This window comes from Cydia fagiglandana, chromosome 6, assembly GCF_963556715.1.
Source record: "Cydia fagiglandana chromosome 6, ilCydFagi1.1, whole genome shotgun sequence".
NCBI classification, from domain to species: Eukaryota; Metazoa; Arthropoda; class Insecta; order Lepidoptera; family Tortricidae; genus Cydia; species Cydia fagiglandana.
This window is the reverse complement of record NC_085937.1, coordinates 7,008,807-7,031,253: the sequence shown is the minus strand read 5'-3', so window position 1 is coordinate 7,031,253 and position 22,447 is coordinate 7,008,807. Positions and strand designations below refer to the sequence as shown.

Below are 22,447 nucleotides of genomic sequence, written 5' to 3'. Positions count from 1 at the left end.
GTAAAGCATATCCAACTATGACTCCTCTCTTTATTTTGTTGGCTGGACATATGATCCGCAAGAACGGTGCCTCCTCTTCTATAGATGTACCTATGCGATAAAACCATCACTGCCATGCATATACCTACGTAATATGCTAACTGTTGACCATAGGAATGACGAATTTTGTTTTTACAACTTAGTAGAGGGGATAGAGTATACGGAGTTATATACAGTTGTATCAGAACGAAAGGCCAAGAACCAACCCCGAAACCCCGGAAAAAAATTACTCTCCCATAGAAAATTTCAACATCGGGCCAGAAAATGTATGAAACTTCTAATTATTTTTCCGCGTTTTCGGGGTTGGTCCCATAGTAAAAGTTGTTCAGTATGACCTAAACATTAATGGGTCTCTTTTTTGGCCTTTCGTTCTGATACATACTGTATATCTTTGAACTTATTGTTAGTAGGTATAACCTAGCAGTAAACATCAAATGGCATTCCGCACAGGAGTAATCTAAGGAACGCCCACTGCGGGTTCAAACCTACAACGTCCTGTTAGAAAGTCGTACATACGCTACATGTGACATATCTTCAAAAAACATAAACTTTACGAAATTATTATAATACCACAAATTAATAATAGAAATGAAACCCAAAAAAAAAGCTGTAATCTCTAGGTACTTACGTCCGACTGAGATTTGAACCCGCGGTCTCTGCTTTGAAAAGCAAAGCCTTAGTAACAAGACCACAATGTGCCTTGACAATTGGCTCTAAATTCGGCTTCAGTTAGCTTTCGCTATGTGTCACTCATTCGTTTTGATGATTCTTTTATATAAATCAAATAGTTTGCAGTAAGTTGACTGACAGGCCCCTGTCAATGGTTGAAGAGCAAAACGTGAGATAGATGTATGTGATGACAAGACTGTACTGCTTTCGATGATTGTCAAAACGCTTTACCTGAAATTAGCATAGCTGTTATTCATTCAATATACGACCATACATGTATGCTTTTAACGTCTATTTTTCCATATTGTTCAGATATATTTGACACGTTGACCGTTTAGATACCAGCGGTGTTTTGACAGCTAAGGTATCAATGATTTGTTGTAAGTGTAGAAATTAATGAATAGCGACTGTTTAGATATTTGTGACATGTTGAGCGCTCACAAGTAAATGCTACCATGACAGTCAACAACTTTTTGACAGTTTAAACGTTTACCTCTCTTTGAGCACCTGGAGTGTATAGCGACTTCTGCTGCTGACTGTACATGACATGCATTCCTTCGTTTTCCGGCCTCTATAGAGTCTATAGTAATGTACTATTTTGTTTACTTAGAGGTTATAACCAAAAGGAGTAGCCATTAACAGGCGTTGTCCTCTGTCTAAATGGGCGACCAATGGTCATACACATTGTATTTTTTCTCAAACATACAATGAAATATTGATGTTATGTTCCTTATAATAGGCTGCGAAGTATGACGTTTCAGGTGCGGCTAGGACAAAAGGTCGTTAATGGAATTTCATACAAATCTTGCAGGCCTAGGCCGGCAAAGTCCTCTTTTTTAATTTTCATTTCACAGATATTTGTGACACAACATCGTGGCATTCATCCATTAAAAAAAAAACTAGAGGCAGTATTTGCTTTATGGTTCGTAATGACACTCTGCCACTACGCCTATAAAAAAAAATGTTTGCTAAAATTTAACTTTTAATTTAACTACACAAATAAAAACATTTAAAATATTTCATCTAAACGTTAGCGGTAAAAAGGTCTACTCAAACAGGGGTGCGAAGCTCCTGACTTCGGCCTAACTCGGCTCCGCTCGGCTCAGCATTGCTCCGAGCAATTTTTAGGGTTGGCACCACTTGACTTCCTTTTGCGTGCACGACCACAGATAAGATAATCACTTAAATTTTGACAACCCTAAATAGCCGAAAGGGATAGTGCCATATATTAGAAAGGGATAGTATGATTCGACCCTGAACCGCTGTCAAACTTCGGTTTTGCAGGAAGCTTCCTTTCTGTACGGTAGTACTATTATTTATTCTGTGACTCAAACACGCGTTAGTTAGTTAGTTATTTTTTTAAATTGTTATGGAGGTAAAGTTGAAAAAATTTCATTCCGTTTTATTGGGTTTATAGTGCGTTCTTGATTTTTTTACTTTATTATGAGTTCCGACAAAATAATGAAATTAATATTAATTGTAATCGTAGGTGTTGGAATTGGCAGCGAAAGCAGAATTTATTTTAAATAACTTGCTGCCTCTGCCGCCAAGTCAAAGAAGAAGTATTGTATATGGTTGCTTATGGCAATTTTATTATTTGAGAAACGAAGAAAAATGGGTTGCAGTTTATTAGAAACAGTTTTGTGGCATATTTTAAATGAATGTAACTACAAATTCGTCAACAATGTGGAAATTATACTTATTTACTCCATGCATAAAGCAACGATGTATGTGAAACATGATATCAACATGAAGGACTATATGTAAACTTACGTGACGAAAACGACAGTCAGACGGATACAAGGCGAAAAAATCAAAGATACATGAAAAAATATACGGGTAGTAAAAATACACGACTCGCGTAAAACATACGCGTGATAATGATATAGGTACGTGTTGGTTATATTTTGGGTGTAGTTTACTTTTAGTTTTTTCTATAAATAAAACTTGGGTTTCGTGGATTTTTTATTTTAATTATTTCATTGCATGTTTGAGAAAAGCACTATACATACCTCGGCGGGAAATGGGGTTGCCCGCGCTCAGACCTATCCGGCCTCGCTTCGCTCGGCCGTCTATATGTCTTCGGCCGGCAACCCCTTTCGTCCCGGCCTCTGTAGTAATGTACTATTACGATACATATACATTTGACGTGCTCCTCCCTCGCAAAAATCGCAGACTATTTTGTACCGAAAATTACAGACATGGCGTCTCTGGTTGGTTATATCCTCTAGCCTCCTATGACCCAGTCATTTTTGCAGTTTTGAATTTGGAACCTTCTTTTATTCCATTATAGTTCAAAACTCGATTTTAATTTGTCCTTTTTATAGGAATTCAGGACTTAGGAGGCTAAGATTGTTTTCTCAAAAATGGACGGCAAAGTCTAAAAAACTAAAGCTAAAGACTTTGCCGTCTAAAAAATAGGTCGCGAACGCTCGTAGTTTATGGTCAGTCAAAAATTAAAAAGTTAAAAATGTTGCATACAAATTCCATTATTTGTCGAGTTCCAAACTGGTTCCAAACTTTTAGAAAGTTGAAATGACCATGTCAAATGAAGGAACAGGCCCATTAAACAGCCAAACAGATGATTAGTACCGCGACTATTTAGCTATCTCAAATAGGTTGGCGTATTTTCGGCAGAAAAATACACTTTTATTTTATTTATTTTTTAATAAAAAGGCGGCAAGTGCTTTTTTCTGTGAAAATATATACGTAAGAACGTTGGTTTTGTAAAATACTTCTATGATATTTATATTTCTTGCACCATTTTTGAGAAAAGCACTATATATGACTCGGCTGGAAGGCTACTTGCTGGCTTCGGATTCAATTAAACGGACTCCCAAGGTCGTCCTTTTAAAACGAATCCTCAGCCTGCAAGTAGCTACTTCCGAGCCTCGACAATAATGTACTATTATAATTCCATGCAGCTAATGGACAACGACAACGATGGGTTCGTGTCGGCTCGCGGGCTATCGCTGGCAATCGGCGTGAGCGCGCGCGCAGAGGCGGCGCGGCGCCTGCGCGTGCTGTACTGCGCGCACGCGCCGCCGCTCGCCGACCTGCACGACGCGAGAGCCGCGCAAGCCGGCGCCGAGCTCGCCGCTGACGCCATCTCCTTCTTCGACAGGTTGCCGTGATTCCTTCATATTTCGTCGGGTGACAAGCAAAAGTCACTAAGTACTATCAAAAAATTAAAGTAACAATGCACTTTATTACACTTGTAACATGGTTTATTGTCCAATAATTTCAATAGTGTTAATTGGTGACTTTTGCTTGTCACCCGACGATTTTTCATTTCTCATGTTCTGAAAGAGGAACATTGTTGTTCTAAAAGGTGTGCAGAAAATCATACGTTTCAGCACTAGAGCATTCTAGGTTCCAAAACTTTTTTTTTACGATAATCAATTGAATTTTGGGTATGAATGGATTTGTTAAACAATTTCAATTCTGATATTTGACTTCCCATTCCATAAATAACGATACTTTTGCCTATATTGTTAATTGAAAGTACCCTCAACATTTACTATTAAAATGTCTACTTTCTCACGTTTTTAAAAAAACACATGTATTTTACTTTTCTCGTATTCGAAATTAAAAATAGACTGTTTAACTCGAATGAAAGATATCATTTCAGCCTCGGACTATTGGCGCTCGAACGTAGTGAGACTACCTCGCCAGAAATGAGTGCCTTTCATCCCGTGGTTAACAATCTATATACCTATTCAGTTGAAACGAAAATGAACGACCGACAACAACAAAATTGTAACACTATGACTTATTGTTACAGTGTAGAGAATTCGTCCGGAGCTGAACCCGTGCCCCAAGAGCTGCAGCGGTCTATAAGCGACGCCGGTGATGCCGGCTACATGGACAAATCCAGCGACAGCTCCAACAGCCAATCAGGTACAGTCTCTTCTTCTTCTTCCTCAGCGAGTATGCGCCCACTGTTGGGCATACGCCTCTCCAAATCTCCTCCAAGCAGCCCTATTTGCTGCTTCTCTCCTCCAGAGTGGGCCTGCAATCTTTTTAATGGCATCCTCCCATATTGTCGGAGGTCTGTGATCCGGTGTTTTTGAACGAGGCTTCCACGCTAGGACACGCTTGCTCCATCTCATATCATCTCTGCGACATATGTGCCCGGCCCAGGCCCATTTAAGAGTAGCAATCCGTCGGCCGATGTCTACTACTTTGGTCCGTCGCCGGATTTCCTCGTTTCTAATTCTATCGCAGAGAGATATACCGAGCATACTGCGTTCCATCGCTCTTTGTGCAACTTTGAGCCTCTTCATTCCGCACATCGTTAGTGTCCACGTCTCAGGTACAGTAAGCAGAGATAACTGACCCTCATCTCTCTGCAAACAAGTTTACTGTTACAATCAGCAGCATAAGTTGCAAAGCGGGCCAGGTATTAAATATGATCTTAACGCGACTTTATTGTTAAGAGAATAAGAGCGTGTCAAGGTAATTTTGAACACCTCGCCCGCTTAGCAACTTCTGCTGACTGTACATGATTTTTTTACTACATAAATAAATAGATATTATAGGACATTTTTTTTTACACAAATTGACTAAGCCCCACGGTAAGCTCAACATAAACTTTTAACTTAGATATTCGCTCCGTAGACCAAGTTCGTTCTATCTTTCTGTAGTATTCTTTGATTTATGTTACATGTATTTTATTTGACAAACAAGCATATAGCCTGTCTGATGGTAAGCGGTTACACATACATATGCACGCTTGCAAATTCAGGGATGTTACACGTGACTTGCTGAACGTTTAAATCTTCAAACCTGTTCAAACTCCTTTTTGATGTGTCCATATTTTAGATTATCAACAAAAAGTTCATTCCGCAGCCTTCATTCAATTCTTTGGAGGGTTCGTTTAAGGAAATTCCTGTAAACAGTTGTATAAAACGACCATTTTTGTTCCCAAGTACGAGAATGAATGACTTTTCTGACGGATTCCCTTGAATCTTCAAAACGGGATGGAATTTAATGAATAATATTTTTCAGCCTCATCGACTTAGTATTACAAAGATGAGCTATACGCGTGCCTCCGTGAGGGACAAAACATACGCAAAGCGACAATATTAAAAACACGTTTTAACATTCCTGACAACATACCAAAAACAATCTACGTAATTCGGTCGGGTTATTTGTTGCCCACGATAAACAAAAAGTGGGACTGTGATAAGGACAAGCAATAATACCGCTTTCTCTGCTACTCCTACTGAAATTTCCATTAGTGCATCTCGTTCGGTCGTTCGGCCCCTCCCTCGTGTCATCTCTACATTATTGTACCTCTATGTTCAGCATCGAGCGTGGACCCCGTAGCGGAGTCCATCCGCTCGTGCGCGTGGTCGGGCGTCGGGGCGGGCTCCGGCGCCTCCACGCCGGGCGCGGCGCCGCCCGCCGCGCCGCCGCTGCCGCGCGCGCACTTCCTGCAGCTGCTGGCCGCCATACACTCGCTCACGCTGCACAAGGATCAGCTGTACGAGGCGGCCGCACAAGCCGGTACGTAAGCCGAGTCAGGCGTAGCTCACTCCGCGGTTTTCCAATTTTGGTGGCTAGCCATAAGCCACGCGTGCCGCTGTCGCCACCTAGCGGTCATATCTGTCCTAATCGTAACAGACGCGTTTTGTTAGAGAGTGAATCTTCTGTACCTATAGTTCGTTTTTTTTTTAGCATTAGAAAGAACTTTAAAGAAGGTAAACGATCTTGACATGTCTTTTACTTGAAAAACGCTTTTCAAAAATCAGTAAGTATTACTTATGAAAGCAGAAGAATATAAATGATCGTATTAGATTCATAATTGTTACATATTTGCCGTAACTTATTTTTAAAACCTCTTGTTCAATTAAAAGACACATCAAGATTGTTTACCTTATTTTTAATGCTAAAAATAACGAACTATAGTACTATTATTCTGTGGCCGAGTATCCATTAGAGCAGCTTCAGGCCGAACAGCCTCTCGACTTTGAAGCAAATAGCCTCAGTCTGAGGCTACTCACTCTGAGGCATAGACTCGAAGCACGTTACAAGTGCGCAATCCCGCAGAGTGCGAGCCCGTCTCCATCAAACGGCGCCACTAGCCGCGTATCCACTATAGTTCATTTTTTTAGCATTAAAAAGAAGGTAAGCGATCTACCTACTTGCCTTATAATTGAAAAACGCTTTTTAAAAATCAGTAACTATTCTAATGAAAGTAGAAGAATATAAATGATCGTGTTAGATTCATAACTGTTACATATTTGCCGTGACTTATTTAACCTTTTGGCCGCCGGACCTAGTCCGCAAAGACGCTCACTCACACGCCAGAGTAAATTTTAAGTAAACAACTAATAAAAAGTTTAGGGATTGCAAATTGTGATATCGATATTTACAATTTATGGTAAAAATCTTCTCAATTTGGCTTTGTTCTTAACCAACTTTAATTTATTTCTAGAATGCCAAAAATTAACATATTTTTTACACACGACAATGTTAAAAATAAAGGTCTTTATCATTAAAAACAACCACTAAACAATATCGATTCATGACGTAATATCACCGCACTAGGCTCTACGAGAAGTCTTGTATACATGACAACGGCGCGCATGGACTGCCCGCAGTGCAGACCGACAAGGACCGTTTCCGCGCGGATTAAGTAATAATAGTCTCTAGGTCAACGGCGTAAGCGCTTGTCGGTACGTAAACTTTATAAGCGTTAGGTTAGAGCCGCGCATCGTGTGTCGATGATATGAATGTACCGGAACTGCATTGGGGAAAATGACACGTGGGTTGAATTGTCAATGAGTGAAGAACAATAATATTGGAAAAGGGTGGGGATCAGAAATGTTCGGGAATGCATGTTTCACATTCGACATGTTCCTTAGAAGAGCTTGTCAGTTCCCGTATTACACCCTCCCTACCATAATAATTTTTCGTCAATTTCAAATACATAGGTAACATTCTCATAGTTAGGCGACACTGACAAGTCCGAGCGTCCGCCTGTAGGTACCATTCTTGTGCGAAGCGGTCACTGCAGGGTATCACTCCCCACTATACTGCAAAACGTAATTCAAGACCAAAAAAAGTACGACAATGTTGCCATTGCAATAATTTGTTTGTAAAATAGTAAATTCCTTTTGATAAATAATCACGCTCAGATAATTTATTCCTTAGTAATTTTACTCCTACTATTTAATAAAGTACTTTTATTTATTTATTTGTACATAAATACAAGACGCGCTAGTAAAAAGTGGCAACATTTCTTACTTTTTTGGTCTTGAATTACGTTTTGCAGTATACACTATCATCTCAAAATGAATCATTTGTTCTGCAAATAGACCACAAGGACAGATTTACTTGTCTGACTCTACTATGGACAGCTGAACAAGTTCCCTGAACTCCAGCTATAGTTATGCCTGTCTCTCTCTCGTTTAACGTATTCTAGTTACTAGTTATCACCAATTGGCATTTAAGGTGGATGTGTAGGGATGTCCTGCCGACTAACCGCCAAAAGATGGCGTGACTGTGCACAATTTTCGAATTATCACTATCGTTTCCAAAACTCAAACATTTTTAAGACATGTTGATATCTGGCGACGACAACAAAAAATATGACGTCTAAATCGAAATATTTTAACTCAACAGTCTGTAAATTTCATCAAAAATCTGTATAAACTGCAAAATATTGCAATTTCTTACATTCACGCACACTACCATACGTACTGTCATTCACCAGGTGTCAGTCGTATTACTATTACGCCAAAATAGACTAGAGGTCGCTAGTACAGAAAGTGGCTTTTCTCTTATTACTTTCATTAGCTAACTAGGGACAATACTTTAAACTAGATGGCGCAGTGTAGGAGACGAATTTTTAGCAAGATTAATTTATGGTAAAGGCGCAACCAGACGAGCTGAATTTAGCATCAAAATGGGCGGATTGTCTATGGTCACGGACGGTGTATTCCATATAAGTACATACTACATAGGTACCTTGCAATAAATCGTAGAATGTAACGCAAATCACATGCAATTATCTGTGAGATTTGTAGGGGCCCATACGATAAATTCGTAACTGTATGCAGATCTTAGACAGACCTTTACTTATTTCTTTTTGCTAGACGTTGTCATCGAGTGCCATACATTACCTACGCAATACTTACATATGCACGCACGTAGCGTGCGTTTCGTGGCTCGTGGCTCAGGCGTTAGCTTGGTCCGATTCTAACTACCTACTTACATTCAAAATTAAAAATTTCAAGGGTCACTGAAACATACTTTCTACAATGCGTTTTTTCATGCCGCAAAGGAGCATGCGTCATAATGGTCCAAAAGAGCTTTTTTCGAAAAAAAATTTAAGACCTGAGCCTCACAGATCCTAATCTTTTTAATCTGGTTCTTCCAACTCAAAATCACTAGTAGGTACCTATATTCAATCCTGATGCTAAAAAAGTGTTCCAAATATTTGTGGCTTTCCATCACATAATCCTTAGGCTTCAAGTGCAATATGGTCCTTTTCAACAGAACTCCTGATAAAAAAGGACCATTGTCTGATGGAAAGCCACATTTGTATAGAACTTGTAGATTCCACTAAGTAGGTACATCATGCACGTTTGTAAGCTTGAAGTACTAAAATACGTGACGTAGTGGAACTTATGGAGCACACTGACGGTTTTAACTAGAATAAAAGAATGTCCATGGATCCAAAGTTGAATTTCAATGCAGAACTGAAATATTCATGCTTTAGTAGGTAGTTTAGGAGAGAGTACCTACATAATGCAAGCTTTAAAGCAATTGCTTCATTCCATCCGCTTAGCGAGTGCGGCAAATGGGATGTCCGCTCGGGATAACCACTATGGTCGTATTTTCCGAATATACACAGTTCTTAGATCTCCAAAGGGCCTAGCTAAGGTGCCAATCATTTGCGCCGTAGCGAACGAAACGGTTATCTCTCTCTATCACTCATCTAATTAGTGCGACAGAGAGACTTAGAGTTTCGTTCGCTACGGTGCAAAACTGAGTGCCTAGCCAAAGATACCCATTCTTATCTATTTCCAGTACATATACAGGGTGGCTTAAAAATATCTGCATTCCCGTTGCCAGAGAGGTTTTGGGATTATACTGAACTACTTTTACTATGGAACCAACCACGAAATCGTGAAAAAAAAAAATTTGCTGTTTCAAACATTTTGGCTGGTCCATTTTCTATGGAAGGGTAAATTTTTACTTCGCAAAAGTTGCTCAGTGTAAATCCAAAACCTCCCTGGCAACGGGAATGCAGTTATTTTTTAGCCACCGTGTACACGCAGAGTGTAGTTTCGTCGTCAAGTTTAAAATGGTGAAAATTAGAGATACTTACTAATCCTAAAAATACGTGTGACATAAGGTACCTCATTGGATTCGGAATGATGTATGGAAAAATAGCAACAAAAAAAAACCGGCCAAGTGCGAGTCGGACTCGCGTTCCTGGTTTCGTATATAACACAATTTTTGGTATCGTCTTGGGTGGTCCCATTCGTTTTTCGTCAAGTTCTTAAATTAGTCCTATTCTGCTTTCGTCACTCATTCTACATTGAAAGCCACCGACGATTGTGATCAATGAAGAATGAGTGACGAAAGCAGAATAGGACTAATTTAAGAACTTGACGAAAAACGAATGGGACGACCCAAGACGATACCCAATTTTTAACACATCATTTATTTTATGTAGTTTTTCAAAAATTTTAGAATCAGTAGTAATTTCAAATTAATTGGTTCAGTAGTTCCGGAGAAAATCGGCTGTGACAGACGGACAGCCAGACAGACAGATAGATAGACAGACAGACAGACGCACGAGTGATCCTATAAGGGTTCTTTTTTTTCCTTTTGAGGTACGGAACCCTAAAAATAAGCTTACAGTAAATAAAATACGGACAGATTGGTTGTCCGCACATAGGGTTTGCAATCCGGATCCGAAATGTATGAAATTATCCGGATCTGGATCCGAATCCGCGGTTCTTCGCATACATTTTAGATCCGTGCATCAGTCAGCTAATCAAATTGATAAAATATAATTTTAATTTAGTTTTATATTACCAATAAAACTAAATTAAAATTATATTCCTCAAATAAATCAATCATTCATTATAATCATTATACATATCACATGCTAGTTAGCATGTATTTCAGAGTTTTCAGGGCGAAACATTATTCCAAACTTTATTCATTTTAGGGCCTAGGTAATGTTTAATCATAACTTTCACAACATAGTGAAATAATGGAAATAAACGTATTTTCTTTTTGTAGGCACTATCAATTAAACAACATGATTTTACTATGTACATGAGTATATATTTACAAATACTATACTATTTTTTTTTCATCTTTACAGGGATGACGTGACGTGAACTGTCCGTTGTCCGACGTTTATTGTTTTTGATGATCAGCTAAAAACGATCATAATTGATTATAGGAAAGGATAAAAAAGTTTAAAAAATCTAGTCGAAATTACAATAGTTAAAAGTACTTGAAATTAAATGTTTTATGAATACCTATATTTATGAATAACGCCATAAGTATGTATGTTAGTGTAGGTCAAATTTTGGAAGCTAAATAAGGCTTACTAGCCGATTTCCGATTGAGTTGATATTTTGCACTCATAATACAATGACAATATGCAATATTATTATGACATAGAGCTGATTTGATGATGAACACAGAAGGTGTCTATGGGAACTCTGTGATAAAACAACGCAAGCTAATTGTGTTTGGGATTATTTGATTTGTCTGAATGTTGTTGTTTGTTGCCTATGGAAAGAAAACTGCAGTCATTGATAATAACATATACCAAACCAAAAATGTTATTTTTTTACCAAAAACTAATTATTGACTATAAATTAACACAAATTATACTTTAACCACAGCTCATCCCGTGTTGAGTTCATTTAAATAATGATAACTATACATAGGAATGAATATTATATTAATTCTGTAAAACAACAAAAGACGCCCAATTTCTCTCTTTCTTTATAGTTCCATCGTTGACTATGCTAAAGATAATGTGAAGGACTTTTTGAACAAATTGAACTCTAGTAGATTGAGTTAGCAAATCAACCTCCTGGCTCCAACATCAGATGAACTAAAAGTAAGAAGTATATATCTAGGACTGAATCAGGCAAACGGATATACAATTTGTGTACAAAAACAACAATTCAACTACACTTTGAATAAATATACCACCTCTGTTCCATCCTGGGTAAATCGTAAATAAATCTGTAACGTACCAGGCAAGTCTGAAATTTCGACGCATTTTTGGTTTTTTGGAACTCTTCGCAGAATGAGCTCGGGGACGATGCAGTTCTTGTAAAAAGATACGAGTTTTGGTATCATATTGTGTATAAAGTCCTCGTCTCGGTCTACTTCGATTATAGTCATATTTATCCCAGGGTCAATAAAACAGACAAAATAACATTTTGCCATGTCAGCAATACGCAGTTGTCCTTGCACCTAGTAATACAATATAATAGTCATTAAGTTATAACTTTTATTTGATAAATGTAATCCACGAAGAAAAATTATATAAACTAAAACACTACAAGAACAAGTCGAATAAGTTGGGATTATGTTTACACGCATATTTAGATTTGTTAGTATTGTATTTATAATTAATATTATCTGAATAAAGTTATTATACACATACACAATAAAATACTCACCTGGTAATAATAATTATGGTTTGTGTTCATAACCAATTTACCTTCCTTATTATATTTCAAGCAAAACTTATTTCCGCGGCTTTCAGCCGCGGTTTCAATGCTTTCTTGGCTTCTTTTCAGTGATGGAAAGCATTTTATTTCAAGTAGAGCATTCTCATCAATAATGATACCTAAAATAAAAATTAATTGAGTGCTTTTAGGAAACTACGATGCAAGAAAAATTTTTTTTCGGATTGTAGGCATTAAACTGAAAAATTTCGACAAATGGATCTCATCAATCTCATGGTCACGTTACACTGGAGTTTTCGAGATGTCTACATGCTTGCGAGTTGCGAGTAACCAGCAATAGATGGGAATTGGATGATGATGCTTATTTCAGAGAGACATGAACTCTTGTTTTGACTATTTTGGTGTTATAGGTCCTCGCTTTCAGACTATGAACTCTAGGTACTAGAAATGAAGTAGAGTTTTACTAATGCTGTAACTAATGTAATGCGACATGCTAGTAGACAGTCTAAAACATTTGGGCGATAGAATAATAGTTTCACTTTAATAATATTAGCATTAATAAGACTGCGCTTGACTGTGCTTGTCATAGTTTCAAACAAAGATTCTTTGCAGATACATATTTACCATCTGGACTTGCGCCTAGGAATCCGTATTGTTTATCAATAAATAAACCCGCACGTTCCACTTTTTTATTCGTTGTGGTTTCAAAAAGAGTCCTTGCAACAGCTTCGTTATGCTGCCCGTATTTCATATCAGATGTTAAAATATTGTTTTTATACAAAATTTGTTTCACGTGATTGTGGCAAGGAGTTTTATTTCGTCGTTTGCATACCTGGTTAGAAAAAAATATAGTCTACAGAAAACAGTTTTGAATGATTCACGGTTAGTTTCACTAGACTTATATCGACCGGGATATGGACCGTGATAACCTTTTGTAGTGATATCCGAATCAAACACGCGTAGTGACACTGTGAGTTTAGTGTGCGTGGACATACCAACAAGTGTGAATACGACTAGTGGTATTATCATGCCGCGATCAGAAAGGGATTAGAAATAACAGATTTCCATACACTTACGTCAAAATCAATATGGATTGACAGCTATCTCAATCCCTTTCTAATCGCGATTCAGTAATAACGTTGAAAGCGAACGCAACCGACGCACACGAATACCTAAGGGTAGAGCGAGCGCGGTCTACTACACCTATACTGAGACACCCGCCCGCTATCATCAGTTACTAGGGTTTGCAATCCGGATCCGATATGTATGAAATTATCCGGATCTGGATCCGGATCCGCGGATCTTCCCATACATTTCGGATCCGTCGTGCAAACCCTATCAGTTACCCATAAACAAGATGCATGTAACTGCGTGAAAATATCGTGAGCTCGAAATCAATACAAAAGGTTCTGTTCATATTCCGGTCCAATATGTCCAGTCTACAGATAGTTGCATATACATTTCAGACAAGTTCATAGGAAAAAAAATGTAGAGTATGTTGCTAGAGTGAGACCATCAAGAAAAGTCTGCAACTATTTTGATAGCATACGCAGTGCAAGTGTTATTTATAAGTCAAAATTTCATGAAAGTTTGACGTTTAAAATAACACTTGCACTGAGTTTGCTAACAAAATCTTTGCAGACTTATCTTGGTCTCAGGAAGAGTAATTAATTACCATCCCGAATTGGCTTGCAGTCAATCTATCACTCCTGATCACGTTGTAGAGTTCGTTATCATGCTGATCTTTAGTTTGTTGCTCTATTTCAGCGATTTGGTCGGGTGTCACTTGCAGTTCCATAAGCTTTTCTTGCCCTATTCTTTTTATATCTTCTCGACTCAAGTCAACAGGATCGCATGCTTTGGGACCATAGTCTTTGTCGGGTTTAATGACAGTAGGTTTAAAATTGCGCGTCCTTGGACATCTTTGGCGTCGCATCCGGATAAGTTCTTTCCTTTTTATGTAAAGTTGGAAATGTTGGCCAATATTATGGCTGGAGGTTTTAAGCCATGCTTGTTTGTGCCAACTATATCCAGTCGTTTGTGACAAACCTAAAAAATAAATATATTCTTTAGCAAAAAAGAGCCGACTAACTACATACCTATATTAAAAATCTCCATCAGTACATAAGCCTTCATCAGTATGACAAATGATGTTTTCATCACACTCGCTCAGTAAATGTGTAAATGCACGCAGGTTTAGCGGGAGTTATAGAAAAAGCGTTCTCCCTAGGGAGTTATGAAGTTTCTAATGCGATAATTGACAGTTTTTTGTCTTTATACTTAATTTTTGTATCGCAAGTGTAATGAAAAACATTAAGTATTAGTGAACCTGAAACCTTTAAAGAGTAACCTCGATTTCATCAGATGTTTTCATATTAGATCCTGACCTGACGAAAATGATCCCAATCAAATCAGTACAAGATCGTCTCAGTCAAATCTATCCAGTAGTCTGTTAAAAATGAAGACATTGGGTTGAAATGAAGACCATATACTTTTATACTTTAAATACTTAACTTCATAAAAGAACCTGTAGCACTTTCCTCAGAGGTATCACTGAATCCTGAGTCACAGGCTTTGTCCTAGTTCAGGAAACAGGCTCAATTACAATGAAACTGTTATACAAACCTAATATAAGTTTTTTTCTACTCGTCGACTGTAATTCTTGCATTAGGATTTCGATTACCAAACTGCAATTGGGTATTTTTAATGTATGGGCTCCTAACTCAACTATAATAATCATTGAGTCTAGAAACGCGCATGTGACCCCCTTAATATAGTAACATCCATAGACTAAGAAAACCACTTAGCGTTGCTTGCTAGTCTCCATAGGCTAAGGTGGCCAAAATTATTTATTATCATTTATTAGGATTTGCAAGACGGATCTGAAATGTATGCGAAGATCTGCGTATCCGGATCCAGACCAGGATAATTTAATACATTTCGGATCCAGATTGCAAACTCTTGCTCAGATCAAAATGTATAGGGTACTTCCCGTCTTACACTACAAGTACATGGAAAAAAATGAAAAGTATACATTTGTAAAAAAAATGCAAAAAATAAGTAAGATTTGTACGGAACCCTCGGTGGGCGAGTCAGACTCGCAATTCTTCGGTTTTTATCTAATTGTTCGCCAATGGTTTTGATCTCCATTAATTCCAGCATTGTGCAATAATATCTTACATAACGAAGGCCGCAAAAATATCTGACAGATCTTATATGTAAAACTATAAGAGCGTATCACATATTTTTGCGGCCTTCGAAGAGAGATAAGATATTATTGAAAGCGACTTCCCTGTTAGGCCATCAAACCAAGGATAAATGGGGGAAATAATTCGTGTATAAGCGTATTTTGGCATAGTTGTTGGGATGGTGTATTAAATAACCGACTAAAAGTGAAGTGGGGGTGAAGCTAACGGGTAGGGCGAGTTTACTTACTATAGTGACGCAACGACCCAAAAAGAGTCCTGGCCTCCAACACCAGATCACGCCATATTTCTCGGTCTTGCAATAGCTCTCGCCAGTCGCTATGGCCGTGGTTGAGCAGGTCTTGAGCAACGACGTCGTTTCTGCGGTACCTTGGACGTCCAATCGGGTGTCTCTCATTTCGTTGTCCCAAGTACGCTCTCTTCACGGCACAATCCTCTCCCATTCTCTCCTCTAACCTAATCTAACCTAACCCACTTTTGTTCGGTTCTGTGAGGATCGCAGTTCAAACTTAACCTAACCCACTTAAAGGCGCATGCGGTGCGGTGTACGGGGGTTTAAGCGGGAGGGGTTTGGCATCATCATATTTTGTACCTACATTTTATGGTTAGTAACCATAGTGGTTTATTTAGTTTAGGTATCATAGTGGTTTTCCGGGTCAAGGTCCGAGGTCCGGGTCTGAGTCCGGGTCCGAGTCGGTCCGAGTCCGGGTCCGATCCCGGGTCCGAGTCCGGGTCCGGGTCCGAATCCGGGTCCGAGTCCAGGTCCGGGTACGGGTCCAAACCGGTCCGATGAGTCCGGTTCTGGTCGGAATCCGGGCCGCAGTCCAAATCATAATCGAAATTCGAAATCACCAAACGTGTACTATGCGTCGTTGAAGAGTTCTGTTCTGGTCATCATCAGCAGTTTCACTTCATCAAATGCGACAGTTTTTAATGAAAATGCTTGATTTTCTGATGTAAATACAAAAATTTCTATACGCATGCCTTTAAGATTTGAGGAGTTCCCTCGATTCCTCATGGATTCCATCATCAGAACTCGAGCTTGACAAAAATGTGGCTTAAAAACTTAACTTGCTTAACAAACGTAACAAAGAGGAAAAATAGCCAAACGTGAACTATGCGTCGTTGAAGAGTTCTGTTCTGGTCATCATCAGCAAGTCCACTTCATCAAATGCGACAGTTTTTAATGTAAATGCTTGATTTTCTGATGATAATGCAAAAATCCCTATACGCATGCCTTTAAGATTTGAGGAGTTCCCTCGATTCCTCATGGATCTCATCATCAGAACTCGAGCTCGACAAAAATGTGGTTTAAAAACTTAACTTGCTTGACAAACATAACCAAGAGGAAAAATCGCTTTAAAACTTAACTTGCTTGACAAACATAACCAAGAGGAAAAATCGCCAAAAGTAAACTATGCGTCGTTGAAGAGTTCGGTTCTGGTCATTATCAGCAGTTCCACTTCATCAAATGCGACAGTTTTTAATAAAAATGCTTAATTTTCTAATGTAAATACATAAATTACTATACGCATGCCTTTAAGATTTGAGGAGTTCCCTCGATTCCTCATGGATCCCATCATCAGAACTCGAGCTTGACAAAAATGTGGCTTAAAAACTTAACTTGCTTAACAAACATAACACAGGGGAAAAATAGCCAAACGTGAACTATGCGTCGTTGAAGAGTTCTGTTCTGGTCATCATCAGCAAGTCCACTTCATCAAATGCGATAGTTTTTAATGAAAATGCTTGATTTTCAAAAATTTCTATGCGCATGCCTTTAAGATTTGAGGAGTTCCCTCGATTCCTCATGGATCCCATCATCAGAACTCGAGTTTGACAAAAAGGTGGCTTAAAAACTTAACTTGCTTAACAAACATAACGAAGAGGAAAAATCGCCAAACGCGAACTATGCGTCGTTGAAGAGTTCCGTTCTGATCATCATCAGCAGTTCCACTTCATCAAATGTCACTTTTTTGGATGTATATGCTTAATTTGTTGATAAAAACCTAAAAATCACTACATATATGCCTTTAAGATTTGAGGAGTTCCCTCAATTCCTCATGGATCTCATCAGAACTGGGTTTTGACAAAAACGGGACCAATCTATATGCATATACATACAATCAAAAAAATAATTTTCAAAATCGGTCCAGTGATGACGGATATATGGAGTAACAAACATAAAAAATAAAAACATACAACCGAATTGATAATGATAACCTCCTTCTTTGAGATTTGGAAGTCGGTTAATTAGATGTTATAATGACATAACATCCATCGTAAATTTGACCAAGTCCTAGATTTTTCTCAACTTTCGGGTCAAATATCTCAGCCATTATTAATTTTAGAGAAAAGTTTATTAAGAAATAAAAATAAGTTTTTGTCAAAAATTTCATTTTTGGTACAAGCTTTTATCGCTGACTATACTTTTCTTACGACAGACAATTAATACTCATCGAGACAGTTCTAAAAACGCCAAACACAATTAGGTTGGGTTGTTTCATCACAGAGTTCCTATGGCCACCTCCTGTCTCTATCATCAGACTGGCTCGATGGTACCATAATATTGCATTGTCATCCGATTTATACATGCATGCAAAATTTCAGCTCAATCGGAAACTGGGAAGTGGATCAAATTTAACTTGCAAGATTTGATTACACACAGACAGACAGACAGACAACGGTCAGGTGAAACTAAATAAAAACTTGTAAAAAAGTGATTATTTCATCAAAATATTGTAAATTAGAGTGTGTTGCAAGTGTTTGTGAGTGAATATATATATATTTGTAGGTACATAAGAAGTAGGGTTTGCACGACGTACCGAAATGTATGGGAAGATCCGCGGCTCTGGATCCAGATCCGGATAATTTCATACATTTCGGATCCGGATTGCAAACCCTAATGAATGTAGTAAATTTTAAAAGAAGTAAATGTTATTGGTAAACTTGTCAGTTAAAATGGATTTTTGCTTTTTTTTTCGTAAAACTTAGTTTTTGCAAAGTGTTACTTGTCACTTTTTGACATCTATCAATACGGATATTTAGACTACGTTCCATAGTAGCAACGTCGCCATCAAAAAGGCGTTTTGCACTATGTAACATTAAAAAATTGTTTTTTTTTTTAAATTGGTATTAACTCTGAAACTAGGCGAATTTAAAAAAAAGTTTATAGGATATTTTTGTCTCTAAATATGATCGCGAATACGCTGTAAAAATTATTCGGTTTCCTCATGTTATACACCGTGACCGTGTATAATAAATGAGTTTCAAACCCTAAGTAAAAGCTAATACATGAATATGGTGCATCACATAAAAAAATGAATATAATGTTTTTTATTAAGAATTTATTAAGGACTATTCCGTTCATTGACACTTTTTTCCTAAAATTTATACTTTCCTCAAAAAATGTAAAAAACTGTGAACCGGGACATATTTCATGCAAAAGGGGGGGAGGGGGGGTTGCGTCAGGGGGGGGGGGGACGCTAGTGTACGTAAAACACCATACCCTAAGGTGTCATATTACATTCATAAAAGGCTGGCTATAATTAGTTTTTTTAAAAACACAATTTGACCGAAATACACTCTACGACATGAAAGTTGGCATTTTGAAAATTGACATTATAAAACACAGACCAAACCTTTAGTTGGTAACTGTGCGGTTGGCAAATAAAAAAAAAACATTTGGTTGGGAAATGAAAATTCGGCGAAATAAAATTCCGCAAAACGTGAGTTGGGAAGTGATAATCGGCCATACCATTTTCGACGAAAAATATGAGAACCGTTTCTCTCCCTTTATTTCCGAAACGAATGGGACTCAAAGTTTTGAAAAAAAAATATACAAAATAGTTCTTTACCTATATATAGATGACAGGAAAACCTATAAGAAATGTGCAGTCAAGCGTGAGTTGGACTTATGTACGGAACCCTAGAAACGCGAGACCGACTCGCACTTGGCCAGTTTTTGTATAAACTACGAGCATCTTGCAATCAAACACCACACACACTTCTCAACGCTCTCATTTCCACTGCATTCACTTGGCTCTGATGTCTCTTCTGCCATACCCAACTTTCGCTACCATACATAAGTGTAGGCACCAACACCATGATGAACAGCCAACCGTGCTTTTTGCGACACCTTCTGGCAGCTCATAAAAGCGTTAAGCGCTCGATTCACACGATTTCCAGCATCACTCTCCTTTCAATATCTTTATCATGCTTACCGTAGGTACCGTCCCGTCCCTAGTGAACAAGGTTGCCAGTTACACAAACTCTTTCACTAGACCGCCTGATGCAAAACACATTGTGACAAGCCATTATCTTTTAAGAACGCTAACAGGTATCAATTTACTTACTCAGCATTAGTTGAACCATTATTTATCACCGTTTGGGCATTTGACGGATCGTCACACATCGTGACGTCAGATGGGTTATTCATTTGAACATTACGCCAAGCCACGTTTCTTCTGGAATTATGATACCATTTATTATGTTAATTTCAACTCGGTCCGCAAATTTCTGTGAGTAATACTCATAGCCGCGAGGACAAGAAATATTATAAATGGTTGAAAAAGGCAGAATTACAAAATTAACAACATGGCAGAAAACCGTCGAATACGGGCAGCGCACGAGTAGTAGTCGTTGTGCAGCAGTGCACATTTTTAAAAGTTTAAATTCATAATTACTTAACTATAGTGATGATGATGATGATGTGTCATGTACAGTCGCCATCAGATATATTGGAGCGGCCAAGGTGCTCACAAATATCTGAACACGCCTCTATTGTCAAGGCGTTAGAGCGCGTGTTTAGATATTGTGAATACCTTGGCCGCTGCGATATATCTGATGGCGACTGTACCTAGAAGAGCCTAGTATGATTTGATATTGACAGTGAAATACTTACGAATTGGTGCCATAATGGTGTTGTAAGGCAGCTTGGACTTGACGCCGTTTCCTTTTTCCACCTGACCACTGATGTTTCTTGTATGCAGCTTTGTTAGTTCTTGTCATGTTAACTATGTAAGGGAAACTAAGTTTCATAATCATAATGTAAATAATATTCTCCTATTCATATAGGAGAATATTATTTACATAAATTTATAAAACGATTTAAAAATAACGTACGATTTTTCTTCTTAGGCAGAAGGTATTGTGTGTTGTATTGTGAGTCGTTGCTAAGCGACGGACGTGGCGCATCGCGCAGGCGCGCGGACTTAGGCGCGTAGAGAGTGGCGAGCCGGTGGTCGCCACAGCGTCATTCCGGGTATGAACTAATGCTTAGTAGAAGTTGACCTCCGAAGGAATCGTGATTCTCATCATTTCCCTGCGAAAACGAATCGCCTGATATGAAGGCAACAATATCTAGGCTTTTGTTGTACGGACTGACATTTTTAATGACTTGACATTTATTACTTACCTATATACAATGAGTTTTGGTGTCTTCCGTATAAATAAATCGACCCATGAAATCCCAACTGATCACAACTAAAACCATGCGATATTCCGTATAGCATAGTCTAATTTACGGTGAACGGGAAATAAATCACGCGGTAGGTAGGTAGTTTGAAAAAATGGATGTAGAAAAACGCTCAGGTTATCTATGGAATAAAAGTACCCTTCACACTTTCGCGGGCTCAATGATAATGTTTTAGAAATGTTATAAATAATGAAATAATTTTGATAATTCAATGAAAATGCATTTATAATATTAAAAAAAGAATATTATAATTTAAAATCATTATAAATTATTACCTACTGCCAATCCAAGATTGGAACTGGTAAATGATTGTCGAAGATTCCTGGAAACCCTTTAGAAACCAAATCAGGCTTGACCTGCGATTAGTAGTTACCTACATAACTAATCAAGGGATTAAATTTTACTGGTAATGGTTTGTAAGCTAAACCAGTACAATATATTTTGTGAATCATATACCTTTACGCTAATACCACCTATCGAGCAAATTAGGCACTACTTAGTCAGGTCGCCTGTGGTAAAGTGACATCTTTGTTGGTTATGATTAAACTTAACCTCGCCATCTTGTTTCACATGGATAGCGTAAAGATCACTCACACAAACAAGCGTTAGAGCAAAATCTTCTAAATTTTTAAATGAATTTGTAAATAATATCATTGAATAACTGGTCATAATTTTTCATTTTGCAAAAACAAACGATCCATATTAAGATATGGATCAAGGTTTAAAGTGCGGGAAATGAACTTATTATGAGAAAATCTGTAAATACAATTGTATGAAATTCAGATAAGGAGAACCACCTTAACATCAGGTGTTCAAATGCTTAAATAAAACCAGATTGGCCACTTGATATTTAATTTGAATATTCTCTACAGATGCACCGGATATTCGGTTACTATCCGGTATCCGGCCAGTATTTTAATATCCGGCCGGATACCGGATAGTGCCCTATTATCCGGCCGGATACCGGATAGTACCATTGCTTGATTTCGGAGTAAACAAATTGGATTTAAGAAACAGTCACGGTCATAATCGTACTTGTTTATTATTTTAAAACAATTTAGAGATTCCACTGACTTCGAACTCATTTCGAACCTAGAAATGTGTCCTCGTGATCGTTCACTTAGAAACAGGTCAAAACTGCAGAATGCGCACCTGAAAAACTGAAATGTAGGTGCAGCTCCGCTGGCCGAATATCCGGCGGCCGGATACCAGATATTCGGCCGATGGTCAGGCCGAATATCCGGTATCTGGCCAAACAACTATCCGTTGCACCTCTAATATTCTCATATCGAGTTAACATTCCCATCCCTAGCTGTCTTGTATACAAGACAACGGCGACGAGGAACATGAAAAACGTTGAAAACTGGAGC

The 22,447-nt window shown here is 38.2% G+C and overlaps 3 protein-coding genes across 6 annotated transcripts in view; 1 reads left to right on the top strand and 2 right to left on the bottom strand.

Moving 5' to 3' along the window:
• The window catches only part of LOC134665084 (alpha-L-fucosidase), a 161,829-nt gene that overhangs the window by 126,243 nt on the left and 13,139 nt on the right, over nt 1-22,447 (bottom strand). The gene's annotated exons all lie outside the window — the stretch shown is intronic.
• The window catches only part of LOC134665105 (TBC1 domain family member 9), a 45,401-nt gene that overhangs the window by 17,659 nt on the left and 5,295 nt on the right, over nt 1-22,447 (top strand). Inside the window, exons 15-17 of the mRNA XM_063521928.1 lie at nt 3,633-3,832; nt 4,493-4,608; nt 6,019-6,219. Of these exons, the coding sequence (XP_063377998.1) occupies nt 3,633-3,832; nt 4,493-4,608; nt 6,019-6,219 (517 nt within the window). The remainder of the gene's footprint in view (nt 1-3,632; nt 3,833-4,492; nt 4,609-6,018; nt 6,220-22,447) is intronic.
• On the bottom strand, nt 8,196-20,751 carry LOC134665060 (uncharacterized). 3 transcript variants are annotated; one of them, XM_063521852.1, is made up of 7 exons: nt 20,726-20,751; nt 20,505-20,616; nt 19,957-20,067; nt 14,071-14,444; nt 13,020-13,227; nt 12,387-12,556; nt 8,196-12,177 (listed from the first exon to the last, which is right to left on the bottom strand). In XM_063521852.1, exons 3-7 carry the CDS (start codon nt 19,973-19,975, stop codon nt 11,887-11,889), a joined length of 1,062 nt encoding a protein of 353 aa, XP_063377922.1. In that variant the 5' UTR covers nt 19,976-20,067; nt 20,505-20,616; nt 20,726-20,751; the 3' UTR covers nt 8,196-11,886. The 3 variants fall into 3 exon arrangements, with proteins under 3 accessions (XP_063377922.1, XP_063377921.1, XP_063377920.1); XM_063521851.1 differs by lacking the exons at nt 19,957-20,067; nt 20,505-20,616; nt 20,726-20,751 and adding an exon at nt 15,831-16,074 and having other exon boundaries at nt 8,196-11,117; nt 11,955-12,177; XM_063521850.1 differs by lacking the exons at nt 19,957-20,067; nt 20,505-20,616; nt 20,726-20,751 and adding an exon at nt 15,831-16,074.

Coding starts and splice junctions, on each gene's coding strand:
- LOC134665060 (XM_063521850.1), bottom strand. CDS start 16,044: ATGGGAGAGGATTGTGCCGTGAAGAGAGCGTACTTGGGACAACGAAAT. Junction 14,445..15,830: donor TGGGTCGTTGCGTCACTATA/GTAAGTAAACTC, acceptor TTTATTTTTTAG/GTTTGTCACAAACGACTGGA. Junction 12,178..12,386: donor ACCATAATTATTATTACCAG/GTGAGTATTTTA, acceptor TTGTATTACTAG/GTGCAAGGACAACTGCGTAT.